Raw genomic sequence first — 17,565 nt, forward strand, 5'->3', positions numbered from 1 at the left:
AGCGACCCCGAATGGGACAAGCGGTAGAAAATAGATGGATGGATGCATAGGAATGGGCAAAGAGGAGGCGAAACTGCCAAAATATAGGTGTGCCAAGAGTGTGGCATTGTAGTCAAAAAGACTTGAGGCTGTTATTGTTGTTTCAGTCAGTCAATGCACCCTTATTTTTTTCCATGTGAATAAATATGTACCCATAAAAAAAATTATTTTCAAGGCCTGAGGGTGTGCGATTCTGTGAATATGACACAAAACGACCTCTTGTGGCAAATGCATTACAATTCAATCAATCAATCAATCAATGTTTACTTATATAGCCCTAAATTACTAGTGTCTCAAAGGGCTGCACAAACCACAACACAAACCACTATCACATCCTCGGTAGGCCCACATAAGGGCAAGGAAAACTCACACCCAGTGGGACGTCGGTGACAATGATGACTATGAGAACCTTGGAGAGGACGAAAGCAATGGATGTCGAGCGGTTCTAACATAATACTGGGAAAGTTCAATCCATATTGGATCCAACACAGTCGCGAGAGTCCAGTCCAAAGCGGATCCAACACAGCAGCGAGAGTGCCGCTCACAGCGGAGCCAGCAGGAAACCTCAGCAGCGCAGAGATGTCCCCAGCCGATACACAGGCAAGCAGTACATGGCCACCGGATCGGCCCGGACCCCATTGAACATAATTGCACATCGAAGTTTATTCCATTCTTTCTTTCTTCTTTCTTTCTTAGTTTATTTCGAACATGAACATACTTACAACTTAATACATCAGACAATTTCATATCATTTCACGTCACATGTCCGAAAAGGAGTAGGAAGAAGCCCCTTTCCCACGTCAGAGCATTTACAAATATATACATTCATTTACTGACCTTTTTTATAGTAAAATAGTAAAATGACATCCAAGAATTAGTAATACAACAGTTTTGTAATATGTAATTAATTAATTCAGTCATTATTAACATACTGAGATGAAGAATATCTTATTTTCAATAAGGTTGAAAGTGTTTCTCATAATTCTTCTTCTTTGTACTTTGTAAGCACTATTAATTTGAACAGCCTCTTAAAATGGATCATATCATTACAATGTTTAACTTCTTTACTTAATCCATTCCATAATTTAATTCCACATAATGATATGCTAAAGGTTTTAAGTGTTGTACATCATCTTAATTCTTAAGATGATGCTATGATTCTATAGTTTAAATAGTCATTTTTGTGATAGTTGCAAAAGTTGTACTTTTTCTGCTGACTTGCTTAATAATAGAAAAAATAAAACAACTTATGTTGCAGTTATTCTTCCCACCACTGTGAGACGCTGTTTAAAAATCAAAGGACACGATCAAAGTACACGCATGCGCACACTGTCTGTTTTCAAACGCGTTGTGGCGTCTTCGGAGTTCACTGCTGAACGTGCAGTGTAAATTGTTTTTTGGTATCATTTTATTATTTAGTAATAATTAAAACCATTCTAATGGATTTGGAAACCGGGACATATGAGCCAGGGTTTGTGGGGATCCGGTTTTGTCAAGAATGGTAGGTTTGTGGCAAGTGCCCTTGGTTGAATTAAAACTAGCTAACTGCCTTAGCCAGCTAGTGGAAGCGCCACTGCTAGTTTAAAGTGGCACGCTATTCTAAAGTCATACATTTTACGCTAAACTGGGGAATTATGTTAATAGAGACGCTTTATCTTTCAGTAACAACATGCTGTATCCAAAAGAAGACAAGGAGAATCGTATCTTGCTGTATGCGGTAAGTTTGTGTGACGCCACAGGCATGTCATGTTCTGATGACGTCATTGTTCTAATATTGAAAGACAGTAGGGCTGGGCGTTATGGCCTTTTATTCATATCTCCATATTTTTAGGCCATGTCACGATACACAATATATATCTCGATATTTTGCCTTAGCCTTGAATTAACACTTGATGTATATAATCACACCAGTGTAACGATTCTATGTGTCTACATTAAAACATTCTTGTTCATACTGCATTAATATATGCTCATTTTAAACATTCATGCAGAGAGGGAAACCACAACTAAGTCAATTTACCAAAACGGAATTTATTAAACAGTTATTAAAGGCCTACTGAAACCCACTACTACAGACCACGCAGTCTGATAGTTTGTAAATCAACGATGAAATATTAACATTGCAACACATGCCAATACGGCCTTTTTAGTTTACTAAATTGCCATTTTAAGTTTCCCGCGATGTGTCGTGTTGAAAACGTCGCGGTGTGATGACGCGTGCGTTTGACGTCTCGGGTTGTAGCGAACATTATTTTCCAGCCCGATCCAAGCTATAAGTAGTCGGCTTTAATCGCATTATTACACAGTATTCTGGACATCTGTGTTACTGAATCTTTTGCAATTTGTTCAATTAACAATGGAGAATTCAAAGTAGAAAGATGGAGGTGGGAAGCTTTTAGCCTTTAGCCACACAAACACAGCCGGTGTTTCCTTGTTTAAAATTCCCGAAGGTGAAGCTTTACTATGGATCAGAGCGGTCAAGCGAACATTGATCCCAACTACATGTCAACCGGCAATTTTCGGTGAGAAAATTGTGATAATAAGTCGTCTCTTACCAGAGACATTAGCAGAGCTTCCGTCCTGCTGCCGTGACTTCCCTCAGAGACTAGCGTCAACACACCCGTAGCCACACCCCTCCGACTTTCAGGTACTATTTAATCTCACTAAAACACTAGCAACACAATAGGCAGGTAAGGGATTTTCCAGAATTATCCTAGTAAATGTGTCTAATAACATCTGAATCGCTCCCACTGCAATCGCCTTTTTTTTTTTTTCTCCTAGTCTTTCACTCTCATGTTCCTCATCCACGAATCTTTCATCCTTGCTCAAATTAATGGGGAAATTTTCGCTTTCTCGGTCCGAATAGCTCTAGCTGCTGCTGGCTATGATTGTAAACAATGTGAGTATGTGAGGAGCTCTACAACCCGTGACGTCACGCGCACATCGTCTGCTACTTCTGGTACAGGCAAGGCTTTTTTATTAGCGACCAAAAGCTGCGAACTTTATCATCGATGTTCTCTACTAAATCCTTTCAGGATAAATATGGCAATATCGCGAAATGATCAAGTATGACACATAGAATGGACCTGCTATCCCCGTTAGAATAAGAAAATCTCATTTCAGTAGGCCTTTAAGCAGAGGCACAAATATTCATGTCATTTCCAAAACAGAAAGTGCAGAAAGAAACAAGCTATTAATCCACTTTTGTGCATTATGTCACTAAGATGACATATCAAAACAACACTGAACTAAAGTGCACTTTTTGTACAGAACGCCACTACAATAGTTTAAATCAAATGAAGTGCACTTTTGTGCATGATGTCACACAAGATGTTTCAATAACTGTCAAATAAAAACGAACTGCATAATAGGAAATCAAATAGTGTATGTCCTTCGCTGTGTGGTAGGTTCCTGCGGATGTTATCTACTTCTGTTGTGATATATTTTTTTCATATGGTTTTCATGTGGAAATGGTTGCTTCGGCATTTTGTTGGTTTGGCACCTTACAGAGATGTTGACATGCTGCGTTTCAAGCACTCTTCATTCTCTTGCGGGTGACTTTTCAAGTGATGCTACAAATTAGCAGTGCTGCTACTTTTTGTAGCGATGCTTTTGCCGCATACTTGTTCAACACCTTCCCGCTTGAAGCCAAGCCACCGCCAGACATGGTTTGGCTGTTTTTTTTGGCAATTAATTCTTCCTTCATTTGTTACCAGATTGAAAACCTTTTCTTTCTCTCGTATTACCACTCTCACCACTCCGCTTGCATCACAGCTAACTTTACCCATGCCGCTACCTCTCTGTTCTGCGAGGGCGTGTGACGTTGCATACGCGACAATATGTGACATATGTCACAAAGTGCGCTTGTTTTATGTCTCTGTGAGAAGGAGAGACAAGAAAGTGTGATAAAAGCCCACACCAAAAAGCAACTGCGTGAGAACGTATACTGAAATATCACGATTTAGTAATTTTCTATATCGCACAGAGACAAACCCGCGATATATCAAGTACATTCGATATGTCGCCCAGCCCGAGTAGGGGTCGCGATGGAATATGCACTGGCTTCAAAATACAGAAAAATGTGCAGTGTTTGAATCTGGGCTATTTTTTAATTAATTAAATGACCTGTCAATAATGCATATCAGTAATAACGTGGGTGCATTTTTTTTTACGTTTTTTTTTTTTTTATCTCACCACATAGTGCAGGAATTGTGACTACCAGCAAGAGGCAGACAACAGCTGTATTTATGTCAACAAGATTACCCATGAGGTTGAGTAAGTATGCATTTTAAGCGAATCCACTCACTGGGTTTGCTCTGTTAGCCAAAGTTGTGGTCAAAAGTTTACATATACTTGTAAAGAACATAATGTCATGGCTGTTTTGAGTTTCCAAAAATGTATACAACTCTTTTTTTTTGGTAGTGATTGGAGCACATACTTGATGGTCACAAAAAAAAATCATGAAGTTTGGTTCTTTTATGAATTCATTATGGGTCTACTACAAATGTGACCAAAACTCCTGGGTCCAAAGTATACATACAGCAATGTAAATATTTGGTTACATGTCCCTTGGCAAGTTTCAATGCAATAAGGCGCTTTTGGTAGCCATCCACAAGCTTCTGGCTAGCTTCTGGTGGAATTTTTGACCACTCCTCTTGACAAAATTTGTGCAGTTCAGCTACATTTGGCAGCAAAACAGGCCCTAAGCATAAAATTTCCACCGCCATGCTTGACAGTAGGAGTGTTGTTCCTGGGATTAAAGGCCTCACCTTTACTCCTCCAAACATATTGCTGGGTATTGTGGCCAAACAGCTCAATTATTGTTTCTTCCGACCACAGAATTTTCCTCCAGAAGGTCTTGTCTTTGTCCATATGATGTCAGATGAAACAAAAATTGAGCTGATTGGCCACAATACCCAGCAATATATTTGGAGGAGAAAATGTGGCGCCTTTAATCCCAGGAACACCATCCCTACCGTCAAGCATGGTGGTGGTAGTATTATACTGTGGGCCTGTTTTACTGCCAATGGAACGGGTGCTTTACAGAGAGTAAATGGGACAATGACAAAGGAAGATTACCTCCAAATTCTTCAGGACAACCTAAAATCATCAGCCAGAAGGTTGGGTCTTGGCTGCAGTTGGGTGTTCCAACAGGACAATGACCCAAAATACACGTCAGAAGTGGGAAAGGAATGGCTAAATTATACTAGAATTAAGGTTTTAGAATGGCCTTCCCAAAGTCCTGACTTAAACGTGTGGACAATGCTGAAGAAACAAGTCCATGTCATTATGTTCTTTACAAGTGTATGTAAACTTTTGACCACGCCTGTGTATTTTGTATCATCAAACCATTTTAACTTATTAACTATTTGCCGTCATATATCTACGTGCAGTGAGTTGACCCAAATCATCGCAGATGTATCTCAGGATCCAACTTTGCCAAGGACAGAAGACCATCCCTGTCCCAAGTAAGTCTTTTTTTTTTTTCTCTTGCCAATCCCCTTAAATCCCAACTACTCAGCTTTATTCAGCAATGTTTCTTCATCCCTGGCATTTAACCACTAGTGCCCTTAGACTAGGAATAATTGTCTTAAAAATATCTACATTTCATGTTGTCGTAAGACATATTTTTATCAAAAACTCCATCATTCTGCCCTTTAGAATCAGAATCAGCTTTATTTGCCAGGTATGTTCAACACACAAAGGATTTGTCTTTGTAAGCTGTGTTCTTTTTGTGCAATCCAAACAATAAATATTAGCAAATGACTAAAATATAAACAAGTACTTATTAGCCAATATATGCAAGGCTAATAAGATAATAGTGCCGTGGTGCATAGACCAAAAGGATGATGGAGTGAACATGAGTTTGTACGTTCCCAGTGACAAATCAGTTCAATGTTTTTTTCACAGCAATAATTCCGACACCTTGGGACTGTTTAGCGTTTATCAGAATGACAGTTTGGGGCAGAAAAACAGTTCTTATGACGGGTTGTTTTGGCATACTGTTATTGTCATGCCTCCTGGAGAGGAGGAGTTTGAACAGTTGTGACTTGGGTCAGAGAGGTCTGCACAGAGGCGACATGTGTGTTTCCTCACCCTGCATGGGTATTGGTCCTGGATGGCGGAAATGTCGACACGATCTTTTCTGCCGTCCGGATCTTCTGTTGCAGTCTGTGTCTGTACAGCTTGGACAGAGAGTCTTACTGACTTGTTGATTGACATATTTACAGCATTTTTCTGAATGCATTCAAACTAATGAACATTATATTTAAAATAAATAGAAAACATGTGAAAGGAGATGTGTTAACAAGTACACTAAATAACAATTTTCTCTCCCTAGATGTGGCCACAAGGAGGCAGTATTTTTCCAGTCCCACAGTATGAAGGCTGAGGTAATAATGCTGACACTATTTGCCAAATTTTACAAACATACAATGTATGTATCAATGTGTTCCTTCCAACACAGGATGCTATGAGATTGTACTACGTCTGCACAGCCCCTCACTGCGGACATAGATGGACCGAATAAAGCTGGTTTTCAGCCATCAGGAGGTCCTGTATTTTTTTACTTTTTTGAAAATAATGTTATTAATAGTATTTTTTAAGCATCAGTCATTTCCATGTTTTTTATTGTTATTAAAATAATCAGTTGTTTCCCATCAAGTGTTTAAGTTATTAAGTTAGTGCGTATGTCATTTATGACCGGATAAGACATGTTAATTTGCCATTCTCAGTGAGCATCTTGAGCAACAAGTGATTTAGAAAGCCAGCAGGCAATAAGCGTGCAGCTGGGATCATGCGCATTAAAAAGAGGCTCCCTTGGGCTCCTCACGTACTCCGGTTCAACACTCGGTCCTCACCACACGCCCTCTCGGAGCCACTGGATCATTTTTCTCCTCATAAGGATGCAGACCTACAAGGTAGCACATAGTTTTTGCCACAAGTCTTCATTCAGCATCAGCAGCCTCTTGTGGAACGATAACCAGGAGGAGCAGAGAAGCAAAACATGTTTTCCTCACGAGAAGACGACGACAAAGAAAGAAAAGGGAGAGAAGCCTCCTTTTAGTTACAACGCTCTCATCATGATGGCCATCCGCCAGAGTCCTGAGGGTCGACTCCCTCTGAGCGCCATCTATGAGTTTATCATGCAGAACTTCCCTTTCTATAGGAACAACAGACAAGGATGGCAGAACTCCATAAGGCACAACTTGAGTCTTAACAAGTGTTTTGTCAAAGTACCTCGCCATTACGACGACCCGGGTAAAGGCAGCTACTGGATGTTGGACTCCTGCAGTAAGGACCTCTTCATTGGGGGTGTCTCGGGGAAGCTCCGGTGCAGGAGCGCCAGTGACAAGTTTTCATCCAAAGGAGCAGAAGTCCGTGTGATGTCCACCAGTGCCTCCTTTTACTGGCCGGTACCGCTGCAGACGCCACAAGTACGCACCAATTACTTGAATCCCGGCTTCTCCAGCCACGCCACGCCGCTCCTGCACCAGGGGATGTCTGATAGCGGACCGGGCGGTGCGTCCTTCTCCACATCCTACCCTGCAGCATGCGCCTGGTCTCTGCAGGATCGTTGTCCTCTCGGCGTAGTCTCAGAGGGACATGCCAGATACTTCTGCCCGCAGCAAATACCATGCAATCCATGCCACATTGGGTGCACAATGGACCTGGGGGTATGCTGGGGTGACTTCCAGAAGTACCGCCACCCGGTCTCCCATGCATGTTCTATTTAATAATGAAATATGATTGAAAATATAGCATTTAAAAAAAGCTGAAAGTAATCATGTGACGTTACTCAATTGAACTTATTAAGCATACTGTTATCCTAATAGTTGTTCCTTATTTTCATTTATAAGGTTCTATTTGTATTCCATTCAACATATATTGTGCATCATCTGAAGTACATGCATGTAAGCAATACCAAAGGTTTAATATAACGTTAAAGCTGCTCGTGTCAATACAGTAGTTGAACCTTTTACTTGGAAAAAAATCATAGGCGAAAGAAAATTGCTTCTGTTTTGAGGACATTTTGTGTTTGAAATACAACCCGAAAAGGTCAAATTGCTTTTCTGCTGTATTGGTAAATGGCTTTTATGTTGCAAAAAACAACTTTGTTTTAACTCAAACTTAATTATGTCATAATAGTTCTCATGCTGTGACTTCTTTTTTACCATTATGTGTTGTGAACTTTCTCACTGAGAAGTTGACTTATTTATTAGATTGTGGTGCTCCATAAAAACATAATGTTGACATTATATGCTACTGAACTGTATTCCCACCATAAGACTATTGGTATTGTGTATTCATGAAAATAAATTTTATGTCATTGAATATATTAATTCATACGTTAGCAAGATGTATTCGATGTTGCTGGAATCAAATTGTGCTTAAACCTGCATGAGACACTTGTATCACAGTAGTTTGTAGTAAAAATAATTTGAAACATGCAACTTTTACCGAATAAATTACTTTTAAGCCGATATTTGTTGATACTGTTGATGTTCCTGTTTACGGTTGTTGGATCCCCTCAAACTTATATATTATCTCATATTTTAACGTCAAATAGTTGATGATTATTTGGTAGTCTATAGACACACTCTGAAAACGTAAGTCATAGTAATAACAAATGTATTATTTTTACATGACAATTTTTTGGTGTGTTTTTAGGGACCGAATGTCCCTTTGGGACAGAGGACCCTATTGTATTTCTAATGTTTTATTATTATTCTTTATTATTCCGACTCTTCGAGCTGTAATTTGACCCCCTTAACATCCTCAAAACTCACCAAATTTTGGCGAACATTGCCATCTAATAAAAAAACAAACCCCAAAAATCAAAATTGCGCTCTAAAGCCCCCCAGAGGAAAAAAACATAGACAAAACTGCTTGTTTTTGTTTATTTTTATGAATCTTTATGTATAAATTTTAACATTTACAAACAGTTGAGAAATAATCAAAGTAAGTACAAAAACCGTACAAAACAGCACCAGGAGGTTGTAAATTCAAAGTAACTAAAATAGAATGATATATATATATATATATATATATATATATATATATATATATAATAAAAGTGCAAAGCCATATGCTCACTCAATTTCAGTAAATAACTTAAATTTGGAACACAGCATCAGTTTCACAGCTTTTTGGTTAGAGGTAGAGAGTGTTTTAACGTCGAGTTCTAATTCTTTTTTTAAAGGCACAAAAAACAGGTCGGGAATTGAGAAACTTACATTTATGAATATAAAACTTAGCCAATAGTACAGTGGTTCTTAACCTTGTTGGAGGTACCGAACCCCACCAGTTTCAAATGCGCATTCACTGAACCCTTTAGTGAAAAATAAAATGTTTTTTTTTTTCAAATTCAAGACAAAGTTGTATGTTTTTGGTAACACTGTTGTATGGGGAACATATTCTAAGTAACAAAGACTTAATTTACAGTTTTTTGGACACTAGGAGAACATATTCTAAGTAAAAAAGACTTAATTTAGAGTTATTTGGTTAGGGTTAGGGTTATAATAAGGCCATCCCGAATAAGGCATTAATTAGTACCTAATGACTAGTTAAGACCCAATATGTTACTAATTTGCATGTTAATAAGCAATTAATTAATGGTGAATAAGTTCCCTATACTAAAGTGTTAGCATATTTTTTTTACTGGTGCACAAAATGAACCGTGTATGAACATCACCTTGTTGAAACAACAAAACTAAGACAGTGCATGAAATCACAACAAATTATACACACCTGCAAATCAATCAGCTGTTGCCGTACCCGTAATATGCCAACAGGGAGAAGTTTGTATTTACACAAAGAGTCGGGTGTGTTTTGACCTCGGCCGAACCCCTGAGGTCGACTCACCGAACCCCTAGGGTTCGATCAAACCCAGGTTAAAGACCACTGCAATAGTATAATGAGGTTGCAAAGGTAAAATTCATCCATCCATCCAATTCTACCGCTTGTACCGTTTCGGGATCGCGGGGGGTCGCTGGAGCCTATCTCAGCTGCATTCGAGCGGAAGGCGGCGTACACCCTGGACAAGTCGCGACCTCATCGCAGGGCCAACACAGATAGACGGACAACATTCACACTCACATTCACACATTAGGGCCACTTTAGTGTTGCCAAACAACCTATCCCCATGTAAATTCCTTTTCAATTTTTTTCATACAGTGTAATTGCAAATAGCACATCTTTATTTTTTTACATGACCTTTTTTATTATTTTTTAACCTTTATTCATATATTTCAACATTTACAAACAGTTGAGAAATAATAATCAATTTACAAAAACAGTATACATAGTGCAGTGTTTTTCTACCTTTTTTGAGCCGAGGCACATTTTTTGCGTTGAAAAAATCCAGAGGCACACCACCAAAAAACGAAACTCAGTTGACAGTAAAAAGTCGTTATCGCAATTGTTGGATATGACTTTAAACCATAACCAGGCATGCATCAATATAGCTCTTGTCTCAAAGTAGGTGTACTGTCACCACCTGTCACATCACCCTCTGACTTATTTGGAGTTTATCGCTGTTTTTTCTATGTAGAGTTTTAGTTCTTGTCTTGCGCTCCTAATTTAATGGCTTTTTATCTTTTTTTGGTATTTTCCTGTAGCAGTTTCAACTCTTCCCTTTGAGCGATATTTCCCGCATCTATTTTGTTTTAGCAATCAAGAAGATTTTAGTTGTTTGTTTCCTTCTTTGTGGGAACATTGTTGATTGTCATGTCATGTTCGGATGTATTTTGTGGACGCCGTCTTTGCTCCACAGTAAGTCTTTGCTGTCGTCCAGCATTCTGTTTTTGCTTACTTTGCAGCCAGTTCATTTTTAGTTTCGTTCTGCATATTCAATTACTTTTCTTAGGGGCACTCACCTTTTTGTTTCTTTTTGGTTAAACCATTAGATACCTTTTTACCTGCATACTGCCTCCCGCTGTTACCGACATCTACAAAGCAATTAGCTACCTGCTGCCACTTACTGATATGGAAGAGTATTACATGGTTACCCTGCCGAGCTCCAGACAGTACCCACACTCAACAACAACACGCTTTGAACTGAACTCTTGCAGCTGCGTTGGTACCACTATGGATTGAACTTTCACAGTATCATGTTAGACCCGCTCGACATCCATTGCTTTCGGTCCCCTAGAGGGGGGGGGGCTCTCCAAGGTTCTCATAGTCATCATTGTCACCGACATCCCACTGGGTGTGAGTTCTCCTTGCCCACAGGGTGTGAGTTTTCTTTGCCCTTACGTGGGTTCTTCCGAGGATGTTGTAGTGGTTTGTGCAGCCCTTTGAGACACTTGTGATTTAGGGCTATATAAATAAACATTGATTGATTGATTTGCAGACTATAATTACTGGTTTGCAAAAAATATTTTTAACCCAAATAGGTGGAATTAGAAAATCTCTGGTGTGCCGCGGCACAGTGATTGAAAAACACTGAATCGTGGAACGTCCGTAATGACGTAGGTAATAACCCGGAAGCTGTTCAAAATGAGGCGCTCAAATCCCGGAAGTAGTCGAGTGTCCTGTCTCCACGCTCGTAGAAATCGTTGATAATACGGAGGCGTCGTGAGGGAGACTGTGTGGACAAAATCATTATCAGCAACCATGTGAGTGTCTTTGGAAATACAATAACTAAACCTGTATCACATTTTAATTATGTACTACGCGGCGTTCTGCTTTTCGTAACGTGGAAATTAGCAATGCTCGCTCGCTAACAATTCATCAGGGCTAGTTAGCCGCAGCTAGCACTTCCTTTGTATGCAATTCATTCGCATGTTAACATATCTACAATGTGTTTTTTAAATTACATGTTTACATTTTTAAGCAACGTTCTTACTTCTGGCAGTACAACCGGTTAAAAGTCCGAAGCACGTTAACTCTGGCGACAAAATGTTGGTGCACGTTGTGATTTTTACATAAATCCAAATGCTATTCTACTAGTCACTCTTCCGAACATTCTAGAAGAAATCAGGGCGTTTAAGGAATCACGAATTAACTTTATAGAATGATAGTGAATCATTGATTAAAGAGGGTGGCTACATTAGTGCATTGTATCACTGTGCTTTACATTGCCTCGCCATACCTCAAATTAGGGCTAGGTGATATTGGCTTTTATAATATCGCGATATTTTTATGCCATATTGCGATATACGATATATATTACGATATTTTGCCTTGGCCTTGAATGAACACTTGATGCATATAATCACCGCATTATGATGATTCTATGTGTCTACTTTAAAACATTCTTCTTCATATTGCATTAATATACGGTACTTATATATATATATATATATATATATAAGTAGTATATATATTTATACAAAAAAGTTATATTTTGGTTTCATCTGACCACATGACATTCTCCCAATTCTCTGCTGTATCATCTATGTATCCATTTTGGAATAAACTCAACTCGTCGTGTTTGGAGGAAGAAGAATACTGAGTTGCATCTCAAGAACACCACACCTACTGTGAAGCATGGGGGTGGAAACATCATGCTTTGGGGCTGTTTTTCTGCTAAGGGGGACAGGACGATTGATCCGTGTTAAGGAAAGAATGAATGGGGCCATGTACCTTGAGATTTTGAGCCAAAACCTCCTTCCATCAACTGATGAAATACTTATTTTCCACCATCATTTACAAATAAATTATTTAAAATTCCTAAAATGTGAATTCCTGGATTTTTTTTTTCACATTCTGTCTGTCTTTCACAGTTGAAGTGTACCTATGATGAAAACTACAGACCTCTGTCATCATTTAAAGTGAGAGAACTTGCACAATCGGTGGCTGACTAAATACTTTTTTGCCCCACCGTATGTATGTGTGCGTATATACATATTTATATATATATATATATATATATGCTACTAACAGCGTGGCGCGGTTAGGAGAGTGGCCGTGTGCAACCCGTGGGTCCCTGGTTCAATCCCCACCTAGTACCAGCCTCGTCACGTCCGTTTTGTCCTTAGCAAGACACTTCACCCTTGCTCCTGATGGGTACTGGTTAGCGCCTTGCATGGCAGCTCCCTCCATCAGTGTGTGAATGGGTGAATGTGGTAGTAGTGTCAAAGTGCTTTGAGTACCTTGAAGGTAGAAAAGCGCTATACAAGTACAACCCATTTACTATTTTAAACTTTCATGCAGAGAGGTAAATCAAAACTAAGTCAATTGACCAAAACTGTTTTTATTAAATACTCTTCATTCTATCACGGGTGACTTTTTAAATGAGGGAACAAATTAATAGTGTTGCTACGTTTTTGTAGTAACATTTCTGCTGCATAATTTGCATATTGCTGTTGTCTGCTGAATATCTTCCCACTTAAATTCAAACCACCGCCAGATGATGGATCCCCTGCTCTTTATTTTGGGCATTTATTGTTCTTCCTCCATTTGTGATCAGTTTCTCACCATCTCTCTCTTGTAATTAGGGCTGGGCGACATATCGATATGAACGATATATCGCAGGTTTGTCTCTGTGCGATATAGAAAATGACTGTATCGTAATATTAAATTATATGTACTCACGCAGTTGCTTTTAGCTGCGGGCATTACACAACAAGCGTTTCTCACTCCTTCTTGTGTCTCCTTCTCACAGAGACTGAAAACAAGCCCGTCTTCTTACATACGTCACATACTCTCGCGCATCTAGCGTCATACGCTCTCGCCGACCAGAGAGGTGGCAGCATGGCTAACGTTAGCTGAGGCAGATCGAGCGGAGCTTGTGACAATACAAGAGAGAGATGGTGCGAGACTGATCACAAATTGAGGAAGAACAATAAATGCCCAAAATAAAGAGCAGGGGATCCATCATCTGGTGGTTTGGCTTCAAGTGGGAAGATATTCAGCAGACAACTGCAATATGCAAATTATGCAGCAGAAGTGTTACTACAAAGGTAGCAACACTATTAATTTGTTCTTTCATTTAAAAAGTCACCCGTGAGAGAATGAAAAGTATTTAATAAATACAGTTTTGGTCAATTTACTTAATTGTGATTTCCCTCCCTGCATGAAACTTTAAAAGTGGCATATATTAATGCAGTATGAAGAAGAATGTTTTAATGTAGACACATAGAATTATCATACTGCTGTGATTATATGCATCAAGTGTACATTCAAGGCCAAGGCAAAATATCGTAATGTATATCGCAATATGGCATAAAAATATTGCGATATTAATAAAAGCCAATATCGCCCAGCCCTACTTGTAATGTCACAAGCTCCGCTCCACTCTGCTTGTACGACCTGCCTCAGCTAACGTTAGCCATGCTGCTACCTCCGGCCGGCGAGAGCGTATGACGCCACACACGCGAGAGTATGTGGCATGTGTTAGAAGGCGGGCTTGTTGTCCGTCTCTGTGAGAAGGAGAGTTGAGGAGTGAAAAACGCCTGTATTTTAATGCCCTCAGCTAACGTTAGCCATGCTGCTACCTTTTCGGTCGGCGAGAGCGTATGACGCAAGACGCGCAACAGTATGTGACGTATGTAAGAAGGCGGGCTTGTTTTCCGTCTCTTTGAGGAGTGAGAAATGCCAGTAATGTAATGCCCGCAGCTAAAAGCAACTGTGTGAGAACATATAACCGAATATTACTATATAGTCATTTTCTATATCGCACACAGATAAACCTGAGATATATCGTTTATATCGATATATCGCCCAGCCCTACCTCAAATAAGTTTAAGACACCTAATGATACATCAGTTGTAAGATGTGCAGTGTTTTGTATGCACATAGTGTATGTATTGACACACTTTGTGGTTTTATATTTGTAGGAGTCTGTTAACCAAACCCAAGTCCGAAATGACTCCGGAGGAGCTCCAGAAACGTGAAGAGGAGGAATTCAACACAGGCCCCCTGTCTGTGCTCACCCAGTCCGTCAAGAACAACACACAAGTCCTCATCAACTGCCGCAACAATAAGAAGCTGCTTGGGAGAGTCAAGGCTTTTGACAGGTACCCCTGAAAAACAAATTGTGGCTGCCCGGTTATAAGACATTTTCTATAACTATATGTGGTCTGTTATTGTTCCAGGCACTGTAACATGGTCCTGGAGAATGTGAAGGAGATGTGGACGGAGGTTCCAAAGAGTGGCAAAGGAAAGAAAAAGTCCAAGCCTGTGAATAAGGATCGCTACATCTCTAAAATGTTTCTCAGGGGCGATTCGGTCATTGTCGTGCTGCGAAATCCTCTAATCACAGGAAAATGAACTGTCCAGTAGCTTGAGTCACAGGGTCGGTCCCTTTTTTTTTCCTTTATGAAAACATTTTGCTTTAGTTAGTGTTGTTCTGTTTCCCTAAGGAAACAATACTTTCATTTGCCGACGGCCGCCTTCTGTGTTTTTCATTTTAATAAAAAACAAATGATTGGTATATCCAATTGTCACCGTGCCTGTATGCAAGAGTAGCTCCCCACTGTCGCCCTTCTCTTCCCCTTGCGGCCTCTTATATGTCAGGCTTGATTTCAGCAACTGTCAATACGCGACAAACCGCCATTTGAAGACTGTCTGCATTATTTATGAGAGCAGATGTGCTGACTGTCACTTCACACCATTTATCGCCATCAAACGCAGCCCTTAGTTCACTATTTAATGGCTGAACATGCAAAGCTTGCCTTCCTGTGACCGAACATTCTGTAATACGACATTACGAAAACAGCTATCTGTTCACATTCATGCGTACATTTAAACAACTTATTTACCACCAATGAAAGGTACAAAAATAATGGTCGCTTTTTATTAATGCCATCAAGTTAAGCATTTGTGAAATCTAATCATATAATACAGTAGGAGTAATTATTTCTCTTGTCATTTTAACTAAAAGGCCCCTCAAAGTAGTTCCACGGATTTTGTGGTGATTTATCCATGAGCAGGAATGTTTTATTTAGTAGGTCAGAAATAAGAGCAAAGGGGGAAGTGTGATTATGATAGCAATCAAGTCAGGCATCAATGAAGCAACAGGACACCCCGTAGGGACAGTGATGGTCGCCGTTAACGGATCCAGTTTGTTTCCAAGCAGGACCACGGCCTGGGTGTCAAACGCCACCAGGAAGAGGATGTGTAAACATACAAACCCAGAAAAGTGAGTAGATGATAAATAATAAACACAAGAATGCTTTAATGTCCAATACAGAATGGTCAAATGCATACATTTTCAGCGGCATTGCAAATTTCAAGTAAACAACCTGAAATCTGAGCAAATAGAACAGGTTGATCTTCAATATGTGATACTTAAGATTGTGTGGTCCCAGAAGGTCTTGTCACAACTTTTAAGAACACTACAGGAGCTACCATGAACACAATTCTGAAAAAGATGCATTGCTTTAATACATATTCAGGGTGTAGGACTGTATGGTACACGCATACCCATCAGTGGCGCTCAAAACTAGTTCTTCAAGTGAGCCAGAGCTTTTCTCCCTGACACTCACATACTGAAGATCCACTGGAAAAAAAATATCAAAAGTTTTTTTTTCTTAGCAAGTTAGTAAACAGTAATCATTTGTATATTTTTAAAACATTTTAATCTAAATACAGTTTGCTACTTACAGGTTAGTAAAATACTGATCACCACTAAAATATGTTTTTGTTGAGTTTATCTTGAATGTGTTGCCAGCGCAGTACTATTAAACTGTAATTATGTAATATTGACATCTAGCGGCCTGTTGTGGTATTACACAAGTGTCTTGCTTTGGACTCGTTTGAAGTCATACTGTTATTGAATAATTATAATGCATGTAGAATTGAGAGGTTGGTGTCAAATAGTCACATAAATGAAATTGTTAGCTTTTTTCATATCCATCCATTGTCTACCAATTCTATTCAACAGGGGGCCCGGGGTGAAAATCCAGTTTGGGAATGACACCATAAAGGCCCCCTGAGTTCAGTAAAAAAATTTGGAAGTAAGTTACAGTAAGTTCCTTAAACAAGAGTGTTCATATTGTATAGCAGAACTTGGACCACTCTAAGCACATTGGCATATCCCTGCATTGACATGCAACCTTGCTAGCAAACTGAACACTGGGGGTTCAAACTTGTGACTTTGAGCTCCTCAATGCACCCCTTTAAATCCTCTCCTTTTTACTCATAATGTGTTTTATGTTACTGAAGTGTTTTTTTTATCGTGTTTAATTCAGATGCAGTTAGTCATTTGCTTGAAATCTTTAGTTATGTTACTATAGTGTCCCTCATGGTGCGGTTTTAGGTTCTTGTTTTTTCGTGAGTTCAGTTTAAAAAAAAGAAACTTGTGAGGGTCTCACATTTTTGCTGCATATTCTCAAAATCATGATATAAAGATGATTTTTTACTAGCTTTTCTACAGAGGGTCCTAAACACAGCAGAGCGCTCCTGTAACTGACAAAATTCAATCGTCTACTTTATTTTGTGGGTCCCGGTACAAAGTATTCACTTCACAATCACGTTTTAAACCACGTGACTAAATGAGGAAAACCTCGTCTACCAACAATTATAATAGTGACCCTAAACTGTGGTTTGCCTTAAGTCTTTACAAATGTAAAATCGAAT

The 17,565-nt window shown here is 39.3% G+C and overlaps 3 protein-coding genes across 3 annotated transcripts; all 3 read left to right on the forward strand.

Annotated features, from left to right (window-relative positions):
- Positions 1-1,352: 1,352 nt before the first annotated feature.
- Positions 1,353-6,698, forward strand: polr2i (RNA polymerase II subunit I). The gene is made up of 6 exons (XM_061878774.1): positions 1,353-1,540; positions 1,702-1,756; positions 4,241-4,314; positions 5,433-5,507; positions 6,380-6,431; positions 6,506-6,698. The coding sequence occupies exons 1-6, from the start codon at positions 1,479-1,481 to the stop codon at positions 6,566-6,568; spliced, it is 381 nt and encodes a 126-aa protein (XP_061734758.1). The 5' UTR covers positions 1,353-1,478; the 3' UTR covers positions 6,569-6,698.
- Positions 6,699-6,847: 149 nt separating this feature from the next.
- Positions 6,848-8,522, forward strand: LOC133537604 (forkhead box protein G1-like). The gene has a single exon (XM_061878772.1). It carries the CDS (start codon positions 6,945-6,947, stop codon positions 7,773-7,775), a length of 831 nt encoding a protein of 276 aa, XP_061734756.1. The 5' UTR covers positions 6,848-6,944; the 3' UTR covers positions 7,776-8,522.
- Positions 8,523-11,520: 2,998 nt separating this feature from the next.
- snrpd2 (small nuclear ribonucleoprotein D2 polypeptide) lies at positions 11,521-15,418 on the forward strand. Its single transcript, XM_061878775.1, has 3 exons — positions 11,521-11,657; positions 14,823-15,002; positions 15,081-15,418. Coding segments are annotated over exons 1-3 (357 nt in total). The 5' UTR covers positions 11,521-11,655; the 3' UTR covers positions 15,256-15,418.
- The last annotated feature ends 2,147 nt before the right edge of the window (positions 15,419-17,565 follow it).

Source organism: Nerophis ophidion, linkage group LG18 (assembly GCF_033978795.1).
Source record: "Nerophis ophidion isolate RoL-2023_Sa linkage group LG18, RoL_Noph_v1.0, whole genome shotgun sequence".
NCBI classification, from domain to species: Eukaryota; Metazoa; Chordata; class Actinopteri; order Syngnathiformes; family Syngnathidae; genus Nerophis; species Nerophis ophidion.

Bases quoted from the DNA above. Each gene is read 5' to 3' on its own strand.
- polr2i (XM_061878774.1), top strand. From the start codon at position 1,479: ATGGATTTGGAAACCGGGACATATGAGCCAGGGTTTGTGGGGATCCGG. The intron at 1,541-1,701 runs GTAGGTTTGTGG...TTTATCTTTCAG, and splicing joins ATCCGGTTTTGTCAAGAATG to TAACAACATGCTGTATCCAA. The intron at 1,757-4,240 runs GTAAGTTTGTGT...CTCACCACATAG, and splicing joins ATCGTATCTTGCTGTATGCG to TGCAGGAATTGTGACTACCA.
- LOC133537604 (XM_061878772.1), top strand. From the start codon at position 6,945: ATGCAGACCTACAAGGTAGCACATAGTTTTTGCCACAAGTCTTCATTC.
- snrpd2 (XM_061878775.1), top strand. The intron at 15,003-15,080 runs GTACCCCTGAAA...TTATTGTTCCAG, and splicing joins AGAGTCAAGGCTTTTGACAG to GCACTGTAACATGGTCCTGG.